Source organism: Ahaetulla prasina, chromosome 15, assembly GCF_028640845.1.
Source record: "Ahaetulla prasina isolate Xishuangbanna chromosome 15, ASM2864084v1, whole genome shotgun sequence".
Lineage (NCBI taxonomy): Eukaryota > Metazoa > Chordata > Lepidosauria > Squamata > Colubridae > Ahaetulla > Ahaetulla prasina.
In genome coordinates, this window is record NC_080553.1 from 5559004 (window position 1) to 5585349 (window position 26346).

The following is a 26346-nucleotide window of genomic DNA, read 5'->3' on the forward strand; positions in this document are numbered from 1 at the left end:
ACTTCCGAACTGGTTGGGAAGGTAACTAGATTTCACCCCTGGCGCAAACTTCATTTCACAAATGTCTCCCTTAGCAGCAGAAAGTTTTGGGCTCCGTTGCGGTCGTAAGTCAAGGAGCACCTGTTTTTGCTGAGCATATTTTCAAGAGACGGGAAGGGGAGGGTTGTCAGCTTTGAAATTCTCACAGTTGCGTTGCTATGCATTTGTGAAGGATGACAAAGGGAAAAAATAAGGAAAGGTCAGGCCGCCGCAAAGAACTGCTCATTTTTTTTTGAAAACTGCAGCTTTTCCCTGCTGTGAATACAGTTAACAAGTTACCTCTACAGAAGGGGAAGAAAAAGGAAAAATCAACGTAGGTTAAAATTGGAAATGGTTTAGACCTCCGTGGAATATTAAAATTGCATTAAGGGTAATTTTGGCGTCTTTACTATCAAGCAGGATGGCTCTGTGCTTTATAGCGTACTAAGGATATTTTGATTATGAGTCTGGTTTTATTTTTTCCTTCTTCTTCCAACCCTTCTTTTCTTTTCAGCTCCAGTTTGGTAATTGAGCTATTTGGACTGGGGTTTTTTTTTCTTTTCTTTTTTCCCCCTCTTTTCACGTTTTCTCTTGCTCGCCTTTTAGTCGTCTGCTGCTTTCTAGTGTTGCCTGGTTCCGACTGAAGCTTAATGAGGCGGTTGCAAATTCTACAGAAAAGCAGAACCTCTCTCTCTCCCTCTCCCTCTTTCTCTTTCTCTCTCTCTCTCTCTCTGTCTCCTTTACTCACTCTCTCGTTCTTTCTCTCTCCTCTCTCTCTCTTTCTCCTCTCTTTCTCTCTTCTATCTCTCTCCTTTTCTCTCTCCTTTCTCCTCTTTCTCTCTCTCTTCTTCCTCTCTCCTCTCTTCTCCTTCTCTCCTCTCCCTCTTTCTCTCTCTCTCTCTCTGTCTCCTTTACTCACTCTCTCGTTCTTTCTCTCTCCTCTCTCTCTCTTTCTCCTCTCTTTCTCTCTTCTATCTCTCTCCTTTTCTCTCTCCTTTCTCCTCTTTCTCTCTCTCTTCTTCCTCTCTCCCTCTCTTCTCCTTCTCTCCCTCCCTCTCTCTCTTTCTCTCCGGCTTGGGTTTTAATTTCTGAAAAGCAATATTGCAAGCCTGGACTCTGGGCCCCCACCGGTGATATTTAGGAGAGATAAACAGACGGCATTGGCGGAGCTGGTTTTAGGTTGAAAGAGATTGCAGGGATTTTTTTTTTATATAAAAAAATGAAGTGGTGGACAGAGGAAACAGCCAAAGAAACTTTTCTTTTTTTTTCTTTTTTAAAAGGTCACTGCAAGGAGAGAGAGACCATAAAAACAGAGAGGATGGTCAGATCTTTTCCAGTTCAGTTCTTTCTGTAAAAAATATTTAAAAATATCCCCTGAATTATTTGTAGTATCTACTGTGTATGGAGACATTAATAAAGCTGCTGGACTCTGCCGGCCTCGTTTTTTGTAACCTTCAGATGTTCCGCAGTCCTCGAGTTACAGCTGTATAGAGCTCCAGCTGTTATAACGCATGATCACTGATGATTTTATGTCGGGGTACGTCGGGTTTTTCCCCCCCGTTTGTGGCAGTCGTTAAGTGAACATCATAAAGCAAATACAGCAGCCGTGAGTGTGAGTGTCACAGTCATGACGTGAACATGGTGGTTGTAAGTGCGAACCCATTGATTGGTATGGGAGGGGTTTTGCCGAAAACTGGGAGTAACTGTTTTTGGCAAAAACCGTTTGGCAAATTCAGTCATGTGTCTGTGGGAATCTCCAGACCAATGTACAGTATTGGGCAAAACTGTGGAAACGTTTTGGGAAAAGTTTATTTTCTAAAACTAGCTAATAACACCATCTTTTTGGGGGAGTAGTATAGTGAGAACCAATAGTAAAAAAATTTAGTCACTCGCAGAACCGGTAGTAATAGCTGGCTGGCCACGCCCCCAAACTGGTCACCGGTCCCTCGCCCCGGCTGCCATGTTCGTTGCCACCATATTCCTCACGCACATGCATCCCATTGCCTTGCAAGTCCAATGGGATGTACATGTGCAAAGAACATGGTGGAGAAAGCGGCTTTCCAGCAGCGGCCAAAAACTCTGACGCTGGACCAGCCGCCCAGGAAGGTAAGCAGCCGAACAAAGAGGCAGTGGTGAGGGAGGAAGGCAGGCAAGCGGGCCTCCCATGGGACTGCCGGGAAGGGCGTGTGGAAGGCAGGCAAGCATGTCGGGGGGGGCCTGGACATCGGAAAGGCAGCTAGCAGCCTATTTCCTTCCCTGCGGCCCTGCCATGCTTGCCTGCCGTTGATGCCTGCCACGGCAAAAGCCGCCCAGGAAAACTCACTGGGAGTTCCAGGACGGCCTGTCGTGGCTGCTGCTACTTGCTGCGACAAAAGCCGCGCAGGAAAAGTTCCCGGGATGCCCCCCGCTGCCGCTACCGCCACCGCCGCTGCCTCCGGGATGCCCCGCTGTCAGTGCCACCATTACTACCACCGTTACCACCACCGCTACCTCTACTGCCGCCACCACCAGGCAGGAAAAGTCCCCGGGAGCCAGGATGCCCTGCCACTGCGGCTGCCTGCCGCAACAAAAGCCGCCCAGGAAAACTCCCTGGGAGTCCCGGGATGGCCCATCCTGGCTGCTGCTACCTGCTGCGACAAAAGCCACGCAGGAAAAGTTCCCAGGACGCCTCTCTGCCGCTACCACCACCACCGCCGCTACTGCCTTAGCCACATTATCTACTGCCACCACTGCCGCCGGGCAGGAAAAGTCCTTTGGAGCTGGGACGTCCTGCTGCTGCTGCCTCTGCCGCCGCTGCTTGCCGCGGCAAAAGCTGCCCAGGGAAACTCCCTGGGAGTTCTGGGATGGCCCATCGTGGCTGCTGCTACCTGCTGCATTTTGGTTGCTAAGCAAGAGCATTGTTAAGTGAGTTTCACCACATTTTACTCAATCCATGATCTCTCCTGGCTCTAACAGTCATGTGCAAGTTAGGGAAGAACATCTGAAGTGTTTATAATGTTCTAAAATGTACAGAAGTTATAGTTAAATGTGTGGCAGAAAGTGGACTCTGGGTGTGTTTTTCCAAATGTAGTAAGTGAGGTTGAATGTGTATAGTTTTAGAAGAGGTGTGTGTGTGTACATACAGTATATATATATATAGTAGATAATGGATATTATCTATGCTATGTAATATGTATGTACACATATGGCATATATACATAGGATTTATTCGTATATTTTGGATGTTCAGTAATACTAAATAAATAGACAGGGAAATTGTATCTCGTTGAGACCTTTGAGGCCAGGAGAGGCCAGGCACCCTAACTTTTGACGTGAGTGACATCAAGTTGGCCACACCTACCCATTCACATGATTACCCAGCTACGCACGCCCAGTCACATGACCATCAAGCCATGCCCACCCAGTTACACGACCATCAAGTCATGCCCACAAAATAAGCCACACCCACAGAACTGGTAGTAAAAGGTCCCTTCCAGCCCTAGAAGTTTAGCTAAAGATTGTTTTGAAAAGCAATGGAAATAGAGAGAGAACATGAAAAAACTAGTTTCAGTAGATTGATGAATAGCACTTAGCAATAGCACTTGGACTAACGTACTGCTTCACAGTGCTTTACAGCCCCTCCCTAAGTGGTTTACAGAATCAGCCTATGGTCCCCAACAATCTGGGTCCTCATTTTACCCACCTTGGAAGAACAGAAAGTTAAGTCAACCTTGAGTTGGTCAGGATTGAACGCTGGCAGTCGGCACAATTAGCCTGCAATACTGCATTCTGACCACTATGCCATCATGGAGGGAGGGAGGGAGAGAGGGAGGGAAGGAAGGAAGGAAAGAAGGAAGGAGAAAAGGAGCACTAGCATTTAGACTTGTATACCGCTTCACAGTGCCTTGCAGCTCTCTCTAAGCAGTTTACAAAGTCAACAATCTGTTACCTCCAATAATCTGGGTCCTCATTTTACTGACCTCAGAAGGGTAGAAGGATAGAAACCGAGTCAACCTTGAGCCGATTGGAATTGAACTGCTGGTAATTGGCAGAGTTAGCCTGCAATCCTGCATTCTAACCACTGTGCACCTTTGCAAGGGAAGGGAGGGAGGGACGGCAATAGCAATAGCCCTTAGACTTACATACCGCTTCACAGTGCATTATAGCCCTCTAAGTGGTTTACAGAGTCAGCCTATTGCCCCCAACAATCTGGGTCCTCATTTTACTGACTTCAGAAGAATAGAAGGCCGAGTCAACCTTGAGCCCATCGAAATTGAACTGCTGGCAGCCGGCCAAGTTAGCCTGCAATACTGTATTTTAACCACTGCACCACTATAGCTGCTAATAAGAGGGAAAGTGTTGGGTTGGAATCAACAACTTCAAATTCCCAAATGGTTGGTTTGTTGACTTGATGGGTTCTTGACCCTTTTTAATTTTCTGATCCTTTGTAACTTAAGAAGTTTCAATCATCCTTTCTCTACAGGGATTGCCCAAGACGACCAGAATGTATACCTCTTCGTGCTGATCTGTGGACTAAGGAGAGTCAAAGATCCACTTTATTTACTGGATGCTTTTTCAGGTCAACATTTTCCCATCCAACTTCTTAACCATACATTTGGCACGGATGACCCCCCACCAATGGTCAACTTTTTGGATGCCTGGGAGGCATAATTTGAGGAGGCGGTGGGGGGGCCTGGAATGTGATGAATACAGCTGTTGTGTCCATTTGACCAGAGTTTGGGTTTTCTAACTTCTATTCTTTTCTAATTACTGTGTGTATGCGCGCGTGGTTCATAAGAACATTTGGGGAGGGGAATTTGCCTTTTTCCAGTCTCACTTGGTGCTATGGAACTAAGAGCCTCTCAGAAGCACTGTATCAGTGAGCTGGGCAGCAAAATAAATTTTAATTGATTGATTAAAAAAATAATAATTTTGGCCACTTTTCTTTGAGGACTGAGAACACACAGGATTCTTGGTTAATAAATGATTTTATGTAAGAGTGAACATCTGGCCATTGTGTTGAAGGGACAACTCAGGAGAGGACGGGGCACCAACTATCATCCTTGGCCTATCTCTTAATTGATCACATTAAATTAAAATTAATTTCATTGGTTGAATGGTCCATTTGCTCGCCAGATAATCTGAATTATCCAGGTTCATTCTTTCGTTTATTCGGTTCCTGGAGCTGTCCATCTCAAGCAAATGATTCTGGACACCAAACACTCATAAAACAATTAAAGAGTTATAGGATAGTACAAAATTAAACATACAGGGCAACTGAGAAAAATATATGCCATTATAGGTATCAATATAGCCAGAAAACAGGGCCCTTCATATTTAGATTGACGCTACGTTGGTGTAGCAAATGGTTTACTAATCAAAGTAGGTATAACTCTTAATTGGTTGGCCATGGGAGAATTAGCTGAGGAATTACTCGGACTTCAGATGCTGGGGGAAGCTAAGAGCTAACCAACAGCTGGTTGAAATGTTCAGAAATGTTCCTTCTCAGACACATAATCTTCCACCATTTGGGTCCAATGTTTCTGTAGGCATCTCCGGTATCTTCCCATCTCGGCTGGACTAAAATAATGAAATTCTTTTACCCAGCACCATCAAGGCAGATTCTGCCACCAGTTGTTATGAACTACCAGCAGATCTGGCAGTAGATTCGGACAGTGAGGAGGTTGGGGAGGAACATGGGCCAGTCCTGGAGTCTGGGGAAGGCTCTGATGAGGGCTCTGCGTTGGAGGCAGAGAGGGGCCCAGGGCCGTATGCCAGTTATCAGCTGCCTTTGGAGTCAGAGATCAGTGATGCAGATGAACAGCTGGAGCCTGTTCCCAGTGTGCGCATGCGCAGAGTTGCTAGACGAAGAGAACAGCTAAAGAACAAAGGTTGACTTGGGAGTAAGGCCACAGGTGGATGATGAAGGGCCCCTCCCAGAGGGAATAAAAGAGGAGCAAAGGGGGAATGGAGTTTGTAAGAGACAATTAGTTCATTCCTGCATTCCCTGCCCAAGTATTGTGGCATCTGAAAGATATCGGCCTGGCCACTCTCCAAGCCTGATAAAGGTCAGTAATTGTGAACTGTCTTGAAAGACTGTGGGAGAGGAAATACTTTGCTGGAGAGGAATTCACTGTAAGTTAAATAAAAGGGGTTTATTGGGGTGAGAACTCGGCTTCGTGCTGCTGGGGAAGCCTAGGTCAGAACAATTGTTAGTCCATGTTACCTTGTTTTTGTCTCACATTAATTTTAGTCTAACTTGAATTTTCTCCTGTTCACTTGACAGAGTGGCATCGGGGAGATTCCAGGGTACACCTGCTCATTGTTGGACCTGCTGTAAGTTCTTTCCATGCCCCCATCGCCACTATCATTAACTCCACTCTACATGCTCCTGGTTGTCCTTTCCGTCTCTTTCCTTCCATCTTTCCCAGCATTAAGCTTTTTCCAGAGCGCCAATTCTTTGCATAAGATTTATTTTCTTTTATTTTACTTAGTTGGTTGTACCCCACCTTTATTATTTTACAAATTGCTCAAGGCAGCAAACATATTCAACATATCCTCCTCTTATTTTCCCCAACAACAATCTAGTGATATAGGCTACGCTAGGAGAGAGAGAGACTGGCCCAAGGTTGACTTTCATGCCTAAAGTGGGACTAGAACTCTTCTGGTGATTGGCCCAAAGTCACCCAACTGGTTTTCGTGCCTAAGGTGGAACTAGAACTCACAATCTCCTGGTGATTGGCCCAAAGTTACCCAATCCGTTTTCGTGCTCCTGGTAGGACTAGAACTCCCAGTCACCTGGTTTCTAAGCCAGCACCTTAACCGCTAGACCAGACAGGCTCTCTAAGATGCCCCGTTTCCTGTTTTATTATGTTGCCTTGATAAAACACCACTTTCATTTCAACGTTGAATCCTTGTCTTACCGCTTCCCTGTATTTGGCTACAGCACGCATTTCCCCCTATTAATTTTTTCTTTCCACTCTGGTTCACTGTGAGATTTGAAAGTGAACTGATGTGGAAGAGAAGATTGTGGAAAGGTACATAATCTAAACGTATTTTATTTTATTTTTTCCCCCTTTTTCTGGCTTCCGATGCCTCCCTGCTTAGTTGAGACTTCAGGCAATCCGCTTGTCAATTTTTATTTGCGTCAAGTTTCCTCCCAAATGAGTTGTTGGGAGTGCCAGAGGGAGCTGCCAGGATGTTACACATCTGAACCCCCCCCCCTCCAATTTTCTCTCTTTCTGAGCATCCTTTTGTTTGTCAGGGGCAGGTAGGTTGATGGGAAGGAGGAGAAAGTTTTTTTTGGGTGGGGGAGGAATAAAAGAGCAAAGTTTTATGTCCTCAAATTAGAGCATTAGATTAATTTCCTCTGACGTGAATGTTGGCACAGTAGATTTTTTTTTAATGCTTTATTTTGGCATCCTACCCTGAGCTAATGACTTCTTCCAACTTCAGTGATTTTATTTTTACAATCTGGAGCTTGTTTTCCTGGCGTGCAATCATTTGTGCGTTGCCGTCTTTTTTTTTCTTTTTTCCTGCTGTAGGCTGATCCAACCTTCGCAAAAGAAGTCGAGGAGAAGGTGAACAGGTAGGTTGCTGTAATATGATAAGGAGATTATTTTTCTCCCCGAAGGATATCTTTGTTTATTTTCTTGAATTTCCTACACCAACCTTCTCTAATCTACTGTCCTCCAGAGGTTTGGAAGCACAACCTTGAGGGCCTCAGGAATCTTCATGCTATTCTCCCTCCCTCCCTCTGTCCCTCCCTCCCACCTTCCCATTTTTCTTCCTTCCTTTTTTCCAACTCATCTCACCTTCCTCCCTCCCTCCCTCCCTCCTCCTCTCCTTTTCTTTTCCCTCTCCTCTCCTTCCTCTCCCTCTCCCTTTCTTCCTCTCCTCTCTTCCCTCCCTCCCACCCTTCCTGCCACCTTTCTCCTCCCTTCCTCCCTCTTCCCTCTTTCTCTTTTTCCTTCCTTCCTTCCTCCCTTTCTCCCTCCCTCCCTCCTTTCCTTCCCCACCCATCTCACTATCTATCCAAAGCAATTCTGGATGGTTTACAACACTTTGGCTGCCCAGGCGCTTGGCATTTGAGAGAGAGGCCTTGTGGTATCATGTGCGTTAGATATGATCAACCTTTCTGGCTCTGAAGCGATGAAAACTTCCCTGAAGAAATGGCACGGAAAGGGGGAAACCCGTCTTATGCACAAGAAGCCACATGTGGGATCCCATGCCTGCTAGCCTGCTCATCCCATCCATCAAACGTGTTTGATGGGAGAGCATCAGCATCTCCCATCAACGTGTTTGATGCTGGGAGAGCAGAAAGCCTTACAGACGGGAATCCATTTTGGATTTCGCTCGATCAAGAACCTCCCATCGATTTGACACTGGGCTTACGAAGAGTCAGAAAGAACAGCGTTTAGACTCCCGCGTCATCGGGCAGAGAAAAGAAGTATGATTAAAATTTAATATTCCCCTTGCCTCTAGGAATTGGGAATCGCATTGCAACGTATCTAGAAGATGGCAGGCGAAGTGAGGCTGCACTAGCATGGGACCAGTTGCTCTTTAAGACTCCTATTCTTAATTTCCCTGAGAAATCAATAACACCCTGACTAAGCGGTTCTTGTTGAAATAGGTTGGCTCTGTGCTTCAGCACTTGACATTTGGTGAGGCCTTGTGGTCCAGCCTCAGGAGAAACGGTCTAAATTCCATGTCATGCTTCAGAACACGCCCGCTAGAATCTCTCCAGGAGACAGCTTACATTTATATATGTATTTGTGTTTTTAAAAAGGCTGTAAACCGCCCTGAGTCCTTCGGGAGAAGGGCGGTATAGAAATTAAACTATAAATAAATTTTATATATATATATATATATATATATATATATATATATATATATATATATATACATATATATATATATATATATATATATATATATATATAATTTGTCATTTGAAACCCGCCTTATTGACAAACGAGTCCCTAACACGAGGAATGACACCAGACCCACACTCACAAGGTCCACACAGGATGTCACCACCGCACATCCACCCAGAAAGCAGACCCAAACCCACACTGATCATGAAGCACGACCAAGGACCAGAAGCCAGACCGCAGCTGCAACATTAGCCATTTCAAACCCCTCCAATCCATTCATGCAGCAGACTGACACCCACTATGAAGATGTAGCACCACCACAAAGCCAAACAACAGCTATGCAGCTCACCAGCTCAAATCCCCTGCAGCACAGACTAGACTGAGCACAACCAAGCCCCCACCAACACAGGACACACCCCCAGCCAATCAGAGCACAAAAAACCCCACATCCAATCAGAGCACAGCCAAGCTCCCACCCAATCAGTTCAAACCCCCACTAGCAGTTAAAAAGGAAGAAACAGCTGCAATCACACATTGCTCCCAGAAGCACGAAGCTGAAGCCTGAAGATGACAAATGAGACTTAAACGTCGCCAAGACACTTCCAATTTTACGCGGGAGAAAACCCGAATAACCAAAGACCTACATATATATATATATATATATACATAATTAAAATAAATGAATTCACAGTTGACCTCTTCTAAGGACAAACATCTAAGAACTGCAGGACTCGGTAAAAATACAAAAAAGTGAGCAGTTTAGGGAAAGTTTATGTTGGCCATTCCATAAAAACACAGAATTTTTTTAAAAACATGAATAGAAAGCTTAAAATCATGGGAGAATTGCCCCCCCCAAGCCCCTCCCCCCAAGATACTGATTGTCTATGGAGATTCTCAGTCCTCCAGGTCCTGGTTGTCCCAAAGGTGTTTTTTCAAGAGGCAACTGGTCTTTCTGGTTTGTCTTTGAAGATGTTTCGCTGCTCATCCAAGAAGCTTTTTCAGCTCTGAGTGAGTGGTGGGGAATGGAAGGATTAATATTCCTTGCAGAAAAGCTGGTCATTTGCATCCTTTTAGAGAGTTGTTGAGGCCACTTGGAGGTTTATTTCTGTTGGAGAGATACAACATCATCTATCTCCTGTCTACAACACAGTCCTTTCAGCCATTCCAAGAAAGTGCCACACCCATTTGCACTACTCAGATGACCCTGAGGACACAGGTAAACCTCCAACAACCCTCTTAAAGGATGCAAATGTCCAGCTGTCTGCAAGGGGTATAAATGCTTCCGTTTGCCACCATCCTGTCAGAGCTGAAGAAGCTTCTTGGATGAGCAGCGAAACGTCTTCGAAGACAAACCAGAAAGACCAGTTGCCTCTTGAAAAAAGCAGCTTTGGACAAGATGCTGATCATGGATTACTGTTCGCTGAGCTGGCCTACCTACAAGAATTGATCCTTGGTAGGGACTTCCTACAGGTAATCTGGAATATCATCCCTCAATCTTATGGAATTCTATCTCTCTGCTAGTTATCGTGGCCAAGGGGCAGAGATGGTGGAAGTTACAGGTATTCCTTAAGTTACGGCCATTCCTTTAATGACTGGTTTGAAGTCATGACGGCGCTGAAAACAGCCATGCCTGGTCTTTGCGCTGAGGACCATGGCAGTATTTCCCATGATCACGTGATTAAAACTCAGGTGCTTGGCAACTGGCATTTCCATACGACTGTTTGTTGTGTCTTGCCCGCTCTCACCGCAGCCGGGGTCTGCTTATCTGCTTCCGAACGCTGAAGAATGTCCTCCCGGCCCCAGCCCTGGCTCCATGCCCAGACAGGCTGAGGAGGGGGCATCTCCCAGCCCCAGCCCTGGCTCCATGCCCAAGCAGGCTGCAGAGGAGGGAGCACCCCCCGGCCCCAGCCCTGGCTCCATGCCCAGGCAAACGGAGCAGCTAGACCCCTCCCCCTCCTCCACAGCATGTGAGCCTGAGGAAAGTTTATTTCCAACAGCTGCTGATTGGAGTGACCCTCGCATCAGAAGACTGGATAGGCGGAGGCAACAGAAGGAAGGGACGGGCAGGCCTGGATAAGTGCTGAGTCATGGAGCCACACCTCATGGCCTATATAAAGGATCTGCTTTCTGGCAGTCTCTGAGTCAGGCAAAGTCGAACTTATCTTGCTGAAGTCACTTACTGGTCTCCTGCCTGCTCTGAGGACTTTGCTAGGACTTTGGGCAGAGCTGCAGAGGCAAGCCTGATTCGGATTTCCCTGACCCGGCCGTCAGCGGAGGAGTGGGACACAACACTGTTGCAGTTGTGCAGTCTCCATTTGCAACTTTCCCACAAGCAAAGTGAATGGGGGAAAGCTGGATTCGCTGAACGGCGGCACGATTCTGTTGATGCCGTCGGAAAAAAAGGTTGTAAATTCAAGCGCGACTCACTTTAAAGACCTCATGCCTAGCAAAGAAAGGTCTGGTCCCAATTGTGGTAGTAAGGGGAGGACTGCTTCTACCGGCCTTCCATTGGAAGATGATTTAACAAGCTGAATTTACTCCGTAGGTCATTTGGGGTCCACTTATTGCCAGAAGTCCCCCAGGAAGATCTGCACGCCATTATGAAAAACTGTTTTGCCGTGGTTAACAGTTCGGTATCTGAAGGGATGTCAGCTGCAATTTTAGAGGTAATTCTTCCTTACTTCCAGGCAGGGAGAACCGTGTTGGGCATTCCTCTTGGAAACCTGTGTCCTCCTTCCGTTGATGTTCCTCAAAACTCTTAAAAGATGTAGAACATAGAATAATAGAGTTGGAAGGGACCTTGTAGGTCTTCTAATCAAACTCCCTGCTCAAGCAGGAGACCTTATACTATTTCAGACAAATGGTTATCCAATCTCTTCTTAAAAACCTCCAGATGGAGTATCCACAACTTCTGGAGGCAAATCGTTCCACTGATTTTGATTGTTCTCACTGTCAGGAAAAGTCCCCTTAGTTCTAAGTTGTTTCTCTCCTTCACTAGTTTCCATCCGTTGCTTCTTTTCCAGCCTTCAGATGCTTTGGAAAATAGGTCAACCCCCTCTTTCTTTGGGGCAGCCCTTCAAATATTGGAGGACTGCTATTATGTCACCCCCCCCCAAAACCTTCTCTTCATTAGACTAGATATACCCTGTTCCTTCAAACATTCATTGTATGGTTTAGCATCCAAATCTTTTGTCAAAGATTTTTTTTTTGTTAAACAGACAAAACAGTTTGAACTGTTTTGTGAAATTGACAAACAATGTTGAATTTCCACTCCTGTTTGGCCCTTTGACACGGATCTTCATGGAGATCCAGAATACAAACACCCACATGCACACAGAGACAGACACATACAGGGGGTGAGGGAGAGGAAGGGTGGGAGAGGGGCAGAGAAAGAGAGAGGGAGGGAGAAAAAGAAAGAGAAAGAGAGAGAGAGAGAGAGAAGAAAGGAAGAGAAAGAGTGTGTGTGAGAGAGAGAGGAGAGAAAAAGAGAAAGAGAAAGAAAAAAGGGAATGAGAGAAAGAGAGAGAAGGGAGAAAGAGAGAAAGGAGAGAGAGAAAAAGAAAGAGAGAGAGAAAGAGAAAGAGAGAGAGAGAGAGAGAAAGAAAGAAAGAGTGAGAGAAAAAGAAAGAGAAAGAGAGAAAGGGAGAGAGAAAGAGAAAGAAAGCTAGCAAAAGAGAGAGAGAGAAAGAGAGAGAGCGCAAGAGAGAAAGAGAGAAAGAAAGAAATAGCGAGAGAAAGAAAGAAAGAGAAAGAAAGAGAGAGAGAGAGAGAGAGAAAGACTTCAGAAGGGAAAACATAACTGAAAATATTTGCTCTCTAATAAAACCCCCTGAATGAAGCCCACTGTTGTCCTGTTTAAATCAACCCTATTATTAAAAGTCAGTTCTGATTTAGTCTGGCAATTAGAAGCAAGAGAGGCCAATTCTCCTTGGCTGATTTATCGGTCTCTTCTTCCTTTGAATTGTGAAACGGCTAAATAGCTCACTGAACTGTGAACACCTCAAAGTTGGGGTGCCAAGAGAAAAGTTTTTAAAAACCAAGAAGAAAGCAAGACACAAAAGAACATAAGTTTCCACTTTCCTTTTCACGATCTTCAAAAGGTCAGAAACTCTCTCTGGATTTCCTACCCGAAGAAGCTGGAAATCAAATTCAGGAAGGTTTGGACAATGTTAAAACCCCTTTGGGCTCAGCTTCCCTCTTTAAACAAGACCCTGAGGATCAGAAGCGCAGTTTGGAAAGAAAAATAATCGCGACCACATCACCAGCTCCAAAGATTCTCCCTTGTAAATTACGGGTGAAGAAAAAAAAATCAATGGAAACCAGCTTTGAAATACAATTCCTTCCTGCTTCTGTGGGTGCTCCAAAGCTTTTTTTAAAAAATTAGCCCATTTATTGCTGGATTGGTCTGGCCTGAAATTGTAAAGTCTGAATTTTAGATGTTGCAGCCAGCCGAGGGAAGTTTGAGCTAGTTAACCTTTCTGGTTTATAGAATAACAGAGTTGGAAGGGACCTTGGAGGTCTTCTAGTCCAACCCCCTGCTTAGGCAGGAAACCCTACACCACTTCAGACAAATGGTTATCCAACATCTTCTTTAAAACTGCCAGTGTTGGAGAATTCACAACTTCTGCAGGCAAGTCGTTCCACTGATTAATTGTTCTAACTGTCAGGAAATTTCTCCTTAGTTCTAAGTTGCTTCTCTCCTTGATTAGTTTCCACCCATTGCTTCTTGTTCTGCCTTCAGGTGCTTTGGAAAATAGATTGTCCCGATCCTCTCTGTAGCAGCCCCTGAAGTATTGGAACACTGCTATCATGTCTCCCCTGGTCCTTCTCTTCACTAGACTAGCCATACCGAGTACTTGCAACCGTTCATTATATGTTTTAGCCTCCAGTCCCCTAATCCTCTTTGTTGCTCTTCTCTGCACTCTTTCTAGAGTCTCCACATCTTTTTTTACATCGTGGCGACCAAAACTGAATACAGTATTCCAAGTGTGGTCCTACCAAAGTATGATAAGGTGGTATTCTTCACATGATCTTGTTGTTTGCTTTCTTGGGAGAGCCAGGCATGGTTTTCTGGAGGGAGAATAGCAGAACAAGAGAATAACAGAGTTGAAAGGGACCTTGGAGGTCTTCTAGTCCAACCCGGGCTCACGTGAGGGAGACCTGATACTATTCCAGAAAAATGGCTGTCCAATCTCTTCTTAAAAGCCTCCAGGGAATCACCCACAACTTCTGGAAGGAAGCCGTTCCACTGATTAATTGTCCTCACTGTCAGGAAATTTCTCCTTAGTTCTAGGTTGCTTCTCTCCTTGATTAGTTTCCACCCGTTGCTTCTTGTCCTGCCTTCAGGGGCTTTGGAGAATAGTTTGACTTCTTCTTTGTGGCAACCCCTGAGATATTGGAACACTGTTATCATGTCTCCCCTAGTCCTTCTTTGCATTAAACTAGACATACCCAGTTCCTACAACTTTTCTTTTAGCTCCCAGCCCCCTAATCATCTATGGGCTCTTTCCAGAATTCTCTTTTATAATATGGTGAGATTAAGGGGAGACATGATGATAAAAAGGCAGGCTTCTCTGTGGCTCAGACTGCAAAATTTGGAAAGGACCAACTCTAAACTTGCACGATTTATGAAAAGACCCTCTTTTCCAACTTTTAGATCTTCGTGAGCCATCGGAGAAGCGAATTAGCATCGCAACTTGTAGACCATCTGCAATGTCCATTTCCAAAATGGTTAGCAAGGAGGGAGAGATTTCCGTTCTTACAAAGTGGAATAGAATAGAATAGAATAGAATAGAATAGAATAGAATAGAATAGAATAGAATAGAATAGAATAGAATAGAATAGAATAGAATATTTATTTATTTTATTTATTTATTTTATTTGATTTTTATACCGCCCTTCTCCCGAAGGACTCAGGGCGGTGTACAGGCATAATAAAACCGACAATACAATATACAAATTTAAAATACGATTTAAAAAACTTATTTTAAATTAGCCCAATGATTAAAATTTCCATATTAAAAACCCGTTTAAAATTAATAAATTTAAACATTAAAATCCCAATTTAAGCCAGCCCCATGGATAAAAGATGAGTCTTGAGTTCATGACGAAATGTCGAAGGTCGGGTATTTGGCGTAAACCCGGGAAGCTTCGTTCCAGAGTGTGGGAGCCCCCACAGAAGGCCCTTCCCTGGGGCCGCCAGCCGACATTGTTTGGCGGACGGCACCCTGAGAAGTCCCTCTCTATGGGAGCGTACGGGTCGGTGGGAGGCGTGTGGTAACAGCAGGCGGTCCCGTAAGTACCCAGGTCCTAAGCCATGGAGCGATTTAAAGGTCATAACCAACACCTTGGTTATGAATAGAATAGAATAGAATAGAATAGAATAGAATAGAATAGAATCTGGAAGGGACCTTGGAGGTCTTCTAGTCAAACCCCCTGCTCTGGCTGGAGACCCTATACCCTTTCAGATAGGTGGTTGTCCAGTCTATTCTTAAAAAGCTCCAGTGATGGAGCGCCCATGATTTCTGGTGGCAAGCTGTTCCACTGGTTAATTGTCCTAACTGTTAGGAAGTTTCTCCTTAATTCCACGTTGCTTCTCTCTTTGATTAGTTTCCATTCATTGTTTCTTGTCTTGCCTTCCGGTACTTTGGAGAATAATTTGACCCCCTCGTCTTTGTGGCAGCCCCTCAGATATTGGAAGACTGCTATCATGTCACCCCTAATTCTTCTTTTCTTTAGACTAGCCAAACCCAAATCCTGCAGCCATTCTTTGCATGTTTTAGTCTCCGGGCCTTTGATCATCTTGGTTGCTCTTCTCTGAACTTTTTCCAAAGTCTACTTGTGTCTCATTATTTTCCACCTGCCTGAATGGAGGGACATCAGAGTAGCCGGTTTCTTTATAGGTCTGCCTTCGTTTTAATTTTGCCCAGTTTCTCTTATACAATCTGGCTGACTGAGACAATAAAACAGCCGTATCTCCTCAGAAAGACCAAAGAAAGCAACTGGTGAAGGCAGGGGCTGTTTTAATTAGACCAGGTTCTCCTTCCTGAGATGGCCAAACAGGCAGAAACACCATCTGTCAAATGCCCATTTCATTAACCAAGACTGCAGTTTGGCCTGGAAGGATGTAAATGGAACTGCAGCCCAGGGAGGGTCTAGATAAAGAAAAATAAATAAGGGCTCTTTTCAACCTTTTTGATTAAAAAGAAGGAAGATAGAATATAGGATATTTCAGGACATACTTATCGAACTTCTAGAGAATGTAATGTAGAGTGGTAGCGCAGTGGTTGAAGTGCAGTACTGCAGGCTACTTCGACTGACTGCTTGTTGCAGTTCAGCAGTTCAAATCTCACTAGTTTAAGGTTGACTCAGCCTCCCTCCCTCCCTTCCTTCTATGGTGCGCAGTGTTAGAATATAGTATTGCAGGTTAACTCTGCCGACTGCCAGGTGCTCAATCCTCACCGGTTCAAGGTTGACTCAGCCTTCTAACCTTCCAAGGTTGGTAAAATGAGGACCCAGATTGTTGGGGGCAAGATGCTGACTCTGTAAACCGCTTAGATAGGGCTGTAAAAGCACTCTGAAGCGGTATATAAGTCTAAGGGCTATTGCTATTGCTATTGCTAAAGAATGTTGGAGAGGAAGTTTGAACATGAGCCAAGAAGTCTTAGATTCTTGGGAAGATCTTGATGTGTATGGAGGCCAACACCAGCTAAAGAACTGGCAGTTGTGACTTCCCATTGTGGTGAACAAATGTCAGGGCTCAAGAACCAAGAAAAACATAGAGTTTCTTCTGAGCAATTTCCTTTATGTTCCTCACCTTCATACAGAATCTTGCCAGACTAAAGCAATTCTTCCCACCATTAAAAATAGGATTAACAGAGTTGGAAGGGACCTTATAGGTCATCTAGTCCAACCCTCCGCCCAAGCAGGAGACCCTGCACCATTTCTGACAGATGGCAATCCAGTTTTTTCTTGAAAGCCACCAATGATGAAGCTCCCACAACTTCCGAAGGCAACTTCTGTTCCATCAGTTGATTGTTCTCACTATCAGGAAATTCCTCCTTATTTCCAGGTTGAATCTCTCCTTGTTCAGTTTCCATCCATTATTCCTTGTCTGGCCTTTGGAAAATAGCTTGACCCCTTCCTCTCTGTGGCAGCCCCTCAAATATTGGAACATATGCTTTGAGAAGAGCCCTTTTAACTTTCTTCCTCCCAATCAAACTCTCTAAACTTTGCCTTCTCTTGGTCCTCCACAAGGCAGCCCCTCCCTCCTGGGAATCCAGACTACATTTAACCACATCTGATAAATTTTGCAGAATTAGAAGAGTTCCATCCTTATAATTTGGCCTCAGGGTTTAATATTTGCTCAAGAGTTGAAGGAACAAGGAGGAGAAAAATAACAATACATCAGCTGGATGTGGTTTGCTTCTGAAAAGGGTGAACACCTTGTCAGCTGTCACATTCTAGTGCATCCAAATTACAGGTATTTTTAATCACACAGTCACCTTGCTAAAGGAAAGGACAACTGCCTTAAAAGGCCAAGGCATTTAGGGCAGTAATTGCGTACTGCATAATCCATTCAGGTAGGTTTGGTTGGTACAAAGCCAAGCATTCGCCTCCTGCCTTCGCCATCTGCCACCATAGTTCCTGCTGATGTAATAACAGGATGTGGGCATGCATGTGTGAAACAGAAGTTCAACAGATGAGTTGGATATAGATACAGTTTAATAAAGTTGGAAGGGACCTTGTAGGTCATCTAGTCCAACCCCCCTGCCCAAGCAGGGGACCATACACCATTTCTGACAAATCTCTTCTTGAAAGCTTCCAGTGATGAAGGTTTCGCAACTTCTGAAGGCCGATTAAGTTAATGAGTTAATCTTAATCTTTTTGGATTAAGGTACCTCTTTTCTCTGGAAACAATCTCTCACCCCAAAAGAACTGATAATTTCAGCTCCACTCTCTCAGAGATCCTATTACAGGTAGGCCTTGATTTCCAACAGTTCATTTTAGTAACCGAAGTTATAACAGCACTGAGAAAAGTGACTTATGACCGTTTTTTCCCCCACCCTTATGAACTACAGCATCCCCATGGTCAAGTGATCAAAATTCGAACTCTTTGGCAACTGGCTTTTATTTGTGATGGTGGCAGTGTCCCAGGGTCATGCAATCCCCTTTTTGTCGACTTCCTGACAAACAAAATCAATGGGGAAGCCAAGTTCACTTAATAACCACATTACTTATTTTGAATTGAATTTTATTAATTTTAAATTTTAAATTTTTATTAATTAACTTTAAATGGGGTTTTTTAGTCTAGTATATTTTAACCTTTCAGGCTAATTTTAAAATAAGTTTTTTAATCTGCTTTTTAAATTGTATATTGTATTATCTGTTTTATTTTTGCCTGTACACCGCCCTGAGTCCTTCGGGAGAAGGGCGGTATAAAAATCAAATAAATAAATAATAATAATAATAATAATAATTACTAATTGAACCCACGTCAGACTTATCTGCAAGGTCTCGGTTGTACCAAACGTGAGCCCTGTCTTTTCTGTGTTACAGGCAATGGATTTAAATGTCCCCGTGCTGGCAAGGAATATTCCAGGAAACGCTGCTGTAATTGTACACCAAACAACTGGATTATTATATATGACCCCCCAGGTAATAATTTAACTCAATTATTGCTGTATCCTGGGTAGGTCTGTCTGTCTGCCTTTCTATCTCTATCATCTTTCTGTACACTACCTACCTACCTATCTATTTATCTATCTATCATCAACTATCCATCTCTCTGTCTCTTTCTCCTTTCTGTCATCTACCTACCTACCTACCTATCATCTATTTACCTACCTACCTAATCTACCTGTCAATATCATCTCTCTGTATATCTCTATCATTTATCTTATCTGTACATATCTATCTATCTATCATCTCTCTCTCTCTCCCTCCCTCTCTCTCTCCTATCTATTCTATCTCAGTTGTCTTGTGAATGAAATAATTTCATATTGGGAGCTGTCCATGACTCACAGTGCTGAAAGCTGACTTGGGGGTTAAGCTTTCAATTGGGACCTAATTCTGCCTCTCCTCCCCCCTTGGTAGCCCGCAGGATGTGTCACCTCCCAGATAATTTATAGCTCCACTACCATAATGAAAACCTTGATCTTATTTGTGTTAAGCTTTCCGAACCGTTTGTGGCACCCGGGTCACAGCTGTGAAAGAAACCACTGAGATTTTAAGTCCTCTGTATGCACGCTGCCGTGAAGGTTCACCCCATCTCCTAATTAACCTGAGTGTGTTATTAAAACTCAGAAAGGAGGGTCGGGGGGGGAAGGGAGGAATTATGGAGGAATTAATCCTGTTGATCCCATAAATTAGATTTCAGTTCTCCATCAATAATCAGGTACGTGCAATAACAGTACGCTTTTAAAGAATAAAAATGCAGACCGAGATTAAATAAAACCACCAAGTGGAAAATACATTTTCTCCTTAAGCCTATTTTTTTAAGCATGATGAATGCTATTAAGTATAGTCAGGAAGTTAGATGTTCCGTTTTCATTAGTCTTTGATGTAACTACATCCCTTCTGAAAAAATTTTTTGAGGAAAATGTTGCGCTTAACCTGTTCTTCCCCGAAGTCAGTTGTTTCCCGCAGGGTTCAAGAATGAATCTTTTTGTTATAAATTACAGTAGGTTTTTCTTGAATCTAAACATTATTATTTTGTTTTTAATGTGGCCATGTGGTCCCAGGGGTGAAGACCAAAGAGAAAACAATATCTTATTTTAGGCTTTGAATTGTGGTGGGGCTTTTTTTGACAAATTGTCTTGGGAGTTGTGTTGCTCCTGATCTGTCTTGTGATCAAAGTTGGTGTTGGGCAAGATGATGAGGTTCAAGAATTTGAGGCAGGGCGGGTATGATCAATGCCACCTACCATCAAAATCCACTATTAACAGCTAAGAATTCTCTTTTGAGAGAGAGAGAGAAGCAGAGAGAGAAAGAGAAGGAGAAGGAGACATAGACAGAGAGAGAGAGAAAAGGAGGAAAAAAAGGAGAGAGAACGAGAGAGAGAGAAGGAGAAAGACAAAGAAAGAGAAAGAGAGAGAAAAGGAGAGAGAGAAAGAGGGAGGGAAAGAAAGAGAAAGGAGAGAGAAAGAGGAGAAAGAAAAGAAGGAGAGAGAGAGAAGGAGAGAGGAGAGAGAGAGAGAGAGAGAAAGAGAGCAAAAGAGAAAGAGAAGGAAAAAGAGAGAAAGAGGAGAGAGAGAAGGAAAAAGAGAGAGAGAGAAAGAGAGAAAAGGAGAGAATGAGAGAGAGAAGGAGAAAGAGAGAGAGAGAGAGAGAAGGAGAGAGAGAAGAAAAGAAAGAGGGAGGGAGGGAGGGAAAGAAAGAGAAAGAGAAGAAAGAGAAAGAGGAGAGAGAGAGGGAGGGGAAGAAAGAGAAAGGAGTGAGAAAGGAGAAGGAGAAGGAAAAAGAGAGAGAAAGAGGAGAGCGAGAAGGAGAAAGAAGGAGAGAGAGAGAGAAAGAGAGAGTGAAGGAGAAAGAGAGCAAAAGAGAAAGAGAAGGAGAAAGAGAGAAGAGAGAGAAGGAGAAAAAGGAGAGAACAAGAGAGAGAAAAGGAGAGAGAGAATGAGAGACAGACAGACTTTAGCCTCTGCTTCCTTTCCTCCATTCTTTCAACAGCAGAAGAAATGGAAGAAATAATAATGCCAATAGAGGGGAATATTTGTATCTCAGAGTTGAACTTCGAGGGATCCTTGGTGCTCTTTGAGCTTGGTTTGTTTGCCTGCAGATGTTCATGACCCAAGTTGGTTACATCATGAGTACTAGAAGGGAGTGGGGTTTAGGGATTAGAGGAGGAGGAAGAGGAGGACAATGAGAGGAAGAGGAGAAGGATGTGAGGTCCTTGGTGTTCTCTGAGCTTGGTTGTTTTCTTGCCAATATGTCATGATCCAACTAGGGCGTGCATACCTGATTATGTTACCTAGTTGAATCAGGAAGAAAACCACTAATCTCAGAGAACACCAAGGATCCAAGAAGTTGAACTGTTATTTTGGGTTTTGGAAAACCATGTTGGGCCATCTTCTGGTAGAACTGGCATCTTCCTAATCTGGTGTAACCTTGAAAACAGGGCAGAGAGCTTCCTTAGGAACTTTTGAGAAGTACCACTGTTATTTGTTATGAATACTACTAATAATGGCCCACTCCATACCCTTCCTTTTCAGGAATTTGTCCAGCTGGCCAAAACTTTGATGAAGGACCCAGTTTTGTACAGAGAGATTGTAAGAAAGGCACATGAATATGTCCTGAAACACCATTCATGGGAGAAAGAAAGGAAGGTCTATCAGAAACTTGTTTTGAGACTCCATGAATGTTCTTGTATCAAGCAACCATGAGTTACCAACCACTGTGGTCAACCAGGTTTTCTTCATCTTAATAATCTGATTTGTCTTCATTAATGTTAATGTTATAGTCAGGGCTCCAAGTAACACATCCAACGAAAAAGGTTATTACTGTTGTGATTTTGTAGATTTTGTTCTCCTTCAGAGTCAGAATGTACAGTATATACCGGTAGTAGACTTCTACAGCCTGGTAGCCTCCAGGAGCATGGGACTTCTGTTCAGTGCAGGGATTCAGCCAGTTCACACCACTTCGGGAGAACTGGTTGTTAACTTTCTGAGAAGTTTGGTGAACTGGTTGTTGGAAGAAATCCTTAGGACCGGTTGTTAAATTATTTGAATCCTACCACCACTTCTGTTCCCATAATGCCCTACCAGTCATTACCAAAGGACTATGGGAACTTGAATTCAAACACATTACAGAACCCCAAGTTGAAAAAAATCCTAAATATACAATCAATCTAATGCTTATTGCTGATTTGAAGCACTGTATAGATTTTTTTGCATGAAGCATAAGAAATTGAATTTATGATTTGTGGTTGGGTTGATCAGAAGGAATAAATTATAGGAAAAATAGTTATGCTGTACATAACAGAGCAAGGGGTTATGCTGTACATAACAGAGCAAGGGGTAAATTTAGAATTGCTTATATAACAGATGTAGTAAAGAAAATTGGAAATTATTTCTATATATTTTTGTTCTCTCTTTGCTTTTCCACTTTTAATTGTTTCTTTGATCTTTTCTTCCTTCCTTCCTTTCCTTCCCTTCCTTCCTTCTTCCCTCCCTCCCTCCCTCCCTTTCCTCTCTCCCTCCCTCCTTCCTTCCTTCCTCTTTCTTTCTTTCTTTCTTTCTTTTCTTCCTTCCTTCTTTTCTTTTTTTCTTTCTTTCTCTATATTAGTTTCCATTGCTTTTTATCCTCTTTTTAAAAATTCTTAATAATTTTTGTGCATCAAAATTGCATGCACATAATGCATTAAATAAAATAATCTTTCTGAATGATAGTGCACGGTTGAGGTTATGGTAATAAATAGTGAATATCTGCTTTATTTGGGGTAATTTCACCTGCATCTGTACATGGATAAGCAGATACTCAACTAGAGATATCTAGAACATCATATAAAGCCCTGTCTAGAATTAAGCACTAACCCCCTCAAAATTATTTGAGTCTTTGCTGCTATGGATTCACAGCTTTCACCCAACTCCAGAAGAGCAAACCTCAAATTTGAACCTAGTCAGCCAGTTTTACATCTGCTGCTGTTTCCATGGGGAAAGAAAAAAAATGACAACTTTAAAGGTTTTTTTTTAAGAGTTGCTTTTCTCGGCCCAAAGAATGGGGATGAAAAAAATTTAATTTCCTCTTCTTGTCAGCTGCAGTTGGAGAAGTAGTTTTATACACACATGTGCACACGGATACACTCATTCCCTACGGTTGGTAACTGCATTTTTTTAAATCAAAAAAAAAAAAAATGAATTGGACTCTATTGGTCCAAAATAGCCAATAAAAAAGACGAATCCATCTTGAAAGCAGAACTAGATAAATGCTACCTATCGGAGTCTCTCTCTTAATGATCTCCTGCCGGTAACATAGCAAAAATCCTGGCTGGGGGGAGGCGAAAACAACTCAACCCATCTGTTGAGCGAAGATCATCTTCAGACCGAGTGATTTGATTTATTTATAAATTCCTGGGGAACGGTAGATACCTCAAAATAAAACAGCCTTTCGGCTGCATTTCCTTATGCAATGTTCTCTTTCTTGCAAGTTCATTTGTATTGGTTACATAGAGCAATTTCGGCTCTTTGGTGTAATATTTTTGACTTCTTAAATCCCTTAGTCATTACTGTTATTCGATAGGCGTTCATAAGATTTGTCTCTCACCTCCCTCCCTCCCCCCAAAAAAAGCAATTAAAGGAAGATCTTTCGGCCCATATATCTTAGCGCAAGCGTAATTCATTTTTCATTCACAGTAATACTGGTTTTTTTTTAGCGCTTACAAACAAAAAACCTTTCTGGAGTTCTGTTTTTTTTCTTTTCTTTTAACAACCAAACTGTTGTTTTACGTTGCTTCAATGAAACCCCGCTGATCTTGGTTTGGTTCATCTGGGCTACCCTGGGCCTTGCATGTTTGAATATTCGTTAGAATATGCTAACGAAGAGAAGGTTTAGTGGGTGAGGTGATAAGCAGTCTTCCAATATTTGAGGGGCTGTCACAAAGAAGAGGGGTGTCAAATTATTTGCCAAAGCACCAGACAAGAAACAATGGAGGGAAACTAATCAAAAAGAGAAGCCATCTGGAATTAAGGAGAAACTTCCTAACAGTGAGGACAATTAACCAGCGGAACTGCTTGCCACCAGAAGTTGTGGGTGCTCCATTAATGGAGGTCTTTCAGAAGAGATTGGACAGCCATTTGTCTGAAGTGGTAGAGGGTCTCCTGCTCGAACAAGGGGCTGGACTAGAAGATTTCTAAGGTCCCTTCCAATTCCATTACAGGCAGTCCTCGACAATGTCCCTGAAAAAGGACCAGGGGTGAAATCTACACTTACCTTCCCTACCAGTTTGGAAGTGCGCACGCTTTTGTCACGTCTGATTTTTGACCCTCTGCATATGTGCAGAAGGCTTTGCGCATGCCCAGAGGGTTAAAAACCAGGAAGTAACAACTGGATGGAGCCTCGCATGCCGGACAGAAATGGCAGGATTTCACCACTACTTAGGACCATTTTTCACACTTACAACAATTGCAGTAACCGCAACAAAATTCAGACGCTTGGCAATTGATTCATATTTATGATGGTCGCCGCATCCTGGGATCCCCTTTTGCGACCTCCTGACAAGTGAAGTCCAATTCTACAGAGGAATTATTGAGTCTGTCATTTGCACCTCTATAACTGTCTGGTTCGGTTCTGCAACCCAACAAGAAAAACACAGACTTCAGAGGATAATTAGAACTGCAGAAAAAATAATTGCTACCAACCTGCCTTCCATTGAGGACCTGTATACTGCACGAATCAAGAAGAGGGCCATGAAAATATTTGCAGATCCCTCGCATCCTGGACATAAACTGTTTCAACTCCTACCCTCAAAACGACGCTATAGAGCACTGCACACCAGAACAACTAGACACAAGAACAGTTTTTTCCCGAAGGCCATCACTCTGCTAAACAAATAATTCCCTCAACACTGTCAGACTATTTACTGAATCTGCACTACTATTAATCGTCTCATAGTTCCCATCACCAATCTCTTTCCACTTATGACTGTATGACTATAACTTGTTGCTGGCAATCCTTATGATTTATATTGATATATTGATCATCAATTGTGTTGTAAATGTTGTACCTTGATGAACGTATCTTTTCTTTTATGTACACTGAGAGCATATGCACCAAGACAAATTCCTTGTGTGTCCAATCACACTTGGCCAATAAAAAAATTCTATTCTATTCTATTCTAGGGAAACCAGATTCACTTAACGACCATGTGACTAACTTAACTGCTGCAGCGATTCGCTTAACAATGTTGGTAAGAAAGATCGTAAAACTGGGGTTCGAAATTCACTTAAGCGTCTCGCTTAGCGAGAACATAAATGTTGGGCTCCAGTGTGGTCGTAAGTCGAGGACTACCTGTGTTCTGTGTATCCTGCAGTTCTTCTCTAGGCTGGTTTTCCAGTTGGACTACAGCTATCTTCCACAGCGAGTAATGGTTATGTCGGCAGAGAGGAAACTGCTGCACACAATCCAGAAAGTCAGTCCTTGATGTGAAATGCCATCTATCTATGTATCAACAGTAGAAACCTTCAAATTTCTAGGTTCTATCATATCGCAAGATCTAAAATGGACAGTTAACATCAAAAACATCATCAAAAAAGGACAACAAAGACTGTTCTTTCTGCGCCAACTCAGAAAGCTCAAACTGCCCAAGGAGCTACTGATCCAGTTCTACAGAGGAATTATTGAGTCTGTCATTTGCACCTCTATAACTGTCTGGTTCGGTTCTGCAACCCAACAAGAAAGACACAGACTTCAGAGGATAATTAGAACTGCAGAAAAAATAATTGCTACCAACCTGCCTTCCATTGAGGACCTGTATACTGCACGAATCAAGAAGAGGGCCATGAAAATATTTACAGATCCCTCACATCCTGGACATAAACTGTTTCAACTCCTACCCTCAAAACGACGCTATAGAGCACTGCACACCAGAACAACTAGACACAAGAACAGTTTTTTCCCGAAGGCCATCACTCTGCTAAACAAATAATTCCCTCAACACTGTCAAACTATTTACTAAATCTGCACTACTATTAATCTTCTCATCGTTCCCATCACCAATCTCTTTCCACTTATGACTGTATGACTGTAACTTGTTGCTGTCATTATGATTTATATTGATATATTGACCATCATTTGTGTTGTAAATGTTGTACCTTGATGAAGGTATCTTTTCTTTTATGTACACTGAGAGCATATGCACCAAGACAAATTCCTTGTGTGTCCAATCACACTTGGCCAATAAATTCTATTCTATTCTATTCTATTCTATTCTATTCTATTCTATTCTATTCTATTCTATTCTATTCTATTCTATCTCAATATCTCTATCTATCTATCTGTCTATCTCTATCTATCTATCTCTATCTATCTATCTAGATATAGATATATAGAGAAATAAGAAAGTGGGGTAATCAGGCACAACACAGGTTATGTAGACAGTAAACACAAAGTCAATCAAAATGGACTCAAATGTCTATACACCAATGCACAGAGTATGAAGAATAAATAGGGTGAATTAGAAATTCAAGTAAATGAGGGCAGATATCATATTGTTGCCATTACGGAAATTTGGTGGGATGAAACCCACAAATGGAACATACAGCCAGAGGGATATAAATTATTTAAAAGAAACAGACCAAATAAAAGAGGTGGAGTTGTACTATATATAAGAAATAACTACATTTACAGAAATAGAGCACAATGATGAAAATTATCTTGAATGCATTTCAAGATAATTGGATCAATATTAAGGGGGGGGGGATGACATTGCCATAGGTCTATACTATAGGCCACCCAACCAAACAGAGCAAGTAGATGA

At 42.9% G+C, this 26346-nt stretch overlaps 1 protein-coding gene across 4 annotated transcripts in view; it reads left to right on the plus strand.

The window, feature by feature from the left end:
- Positions 1-25611, plus strand: part of GLT1D1 (glycosyltransferase 1 domain containing 1) — a 51851-nt gene extending 26240 nt beyond the window's left edge. For all 4 annotated transcript variants that reach the window (XM_058158322.1, XM_058158323.1, XM_058158324.1 and 1 more), the window contains 6 exons: positions 4481-4576; positions 6284-6333; positions 7542-7585; positions 11419-11539; positions 18432-18530; positions 21086-25611. In XM_058158322.1, the coding sequence (XP_058014305.1) occupies positions 4481-4576; positions 6284-6333; positions 7542-7585; positions 11419-11539; positions 18432-18530; positions 21086-21256 (581 nt within the window). In that variant the 3' untranslated portion in view covers positions 21257-25611. The remainder of the gene's footprint in view (positions 1-4480; positions 4577-6283; positions 6334-7541; positions 7586-11418; positions 11540-18431; positions 18531-21085) is intronic.
- Positions 25612-26346: the final 735 nt, after the last annotated feature.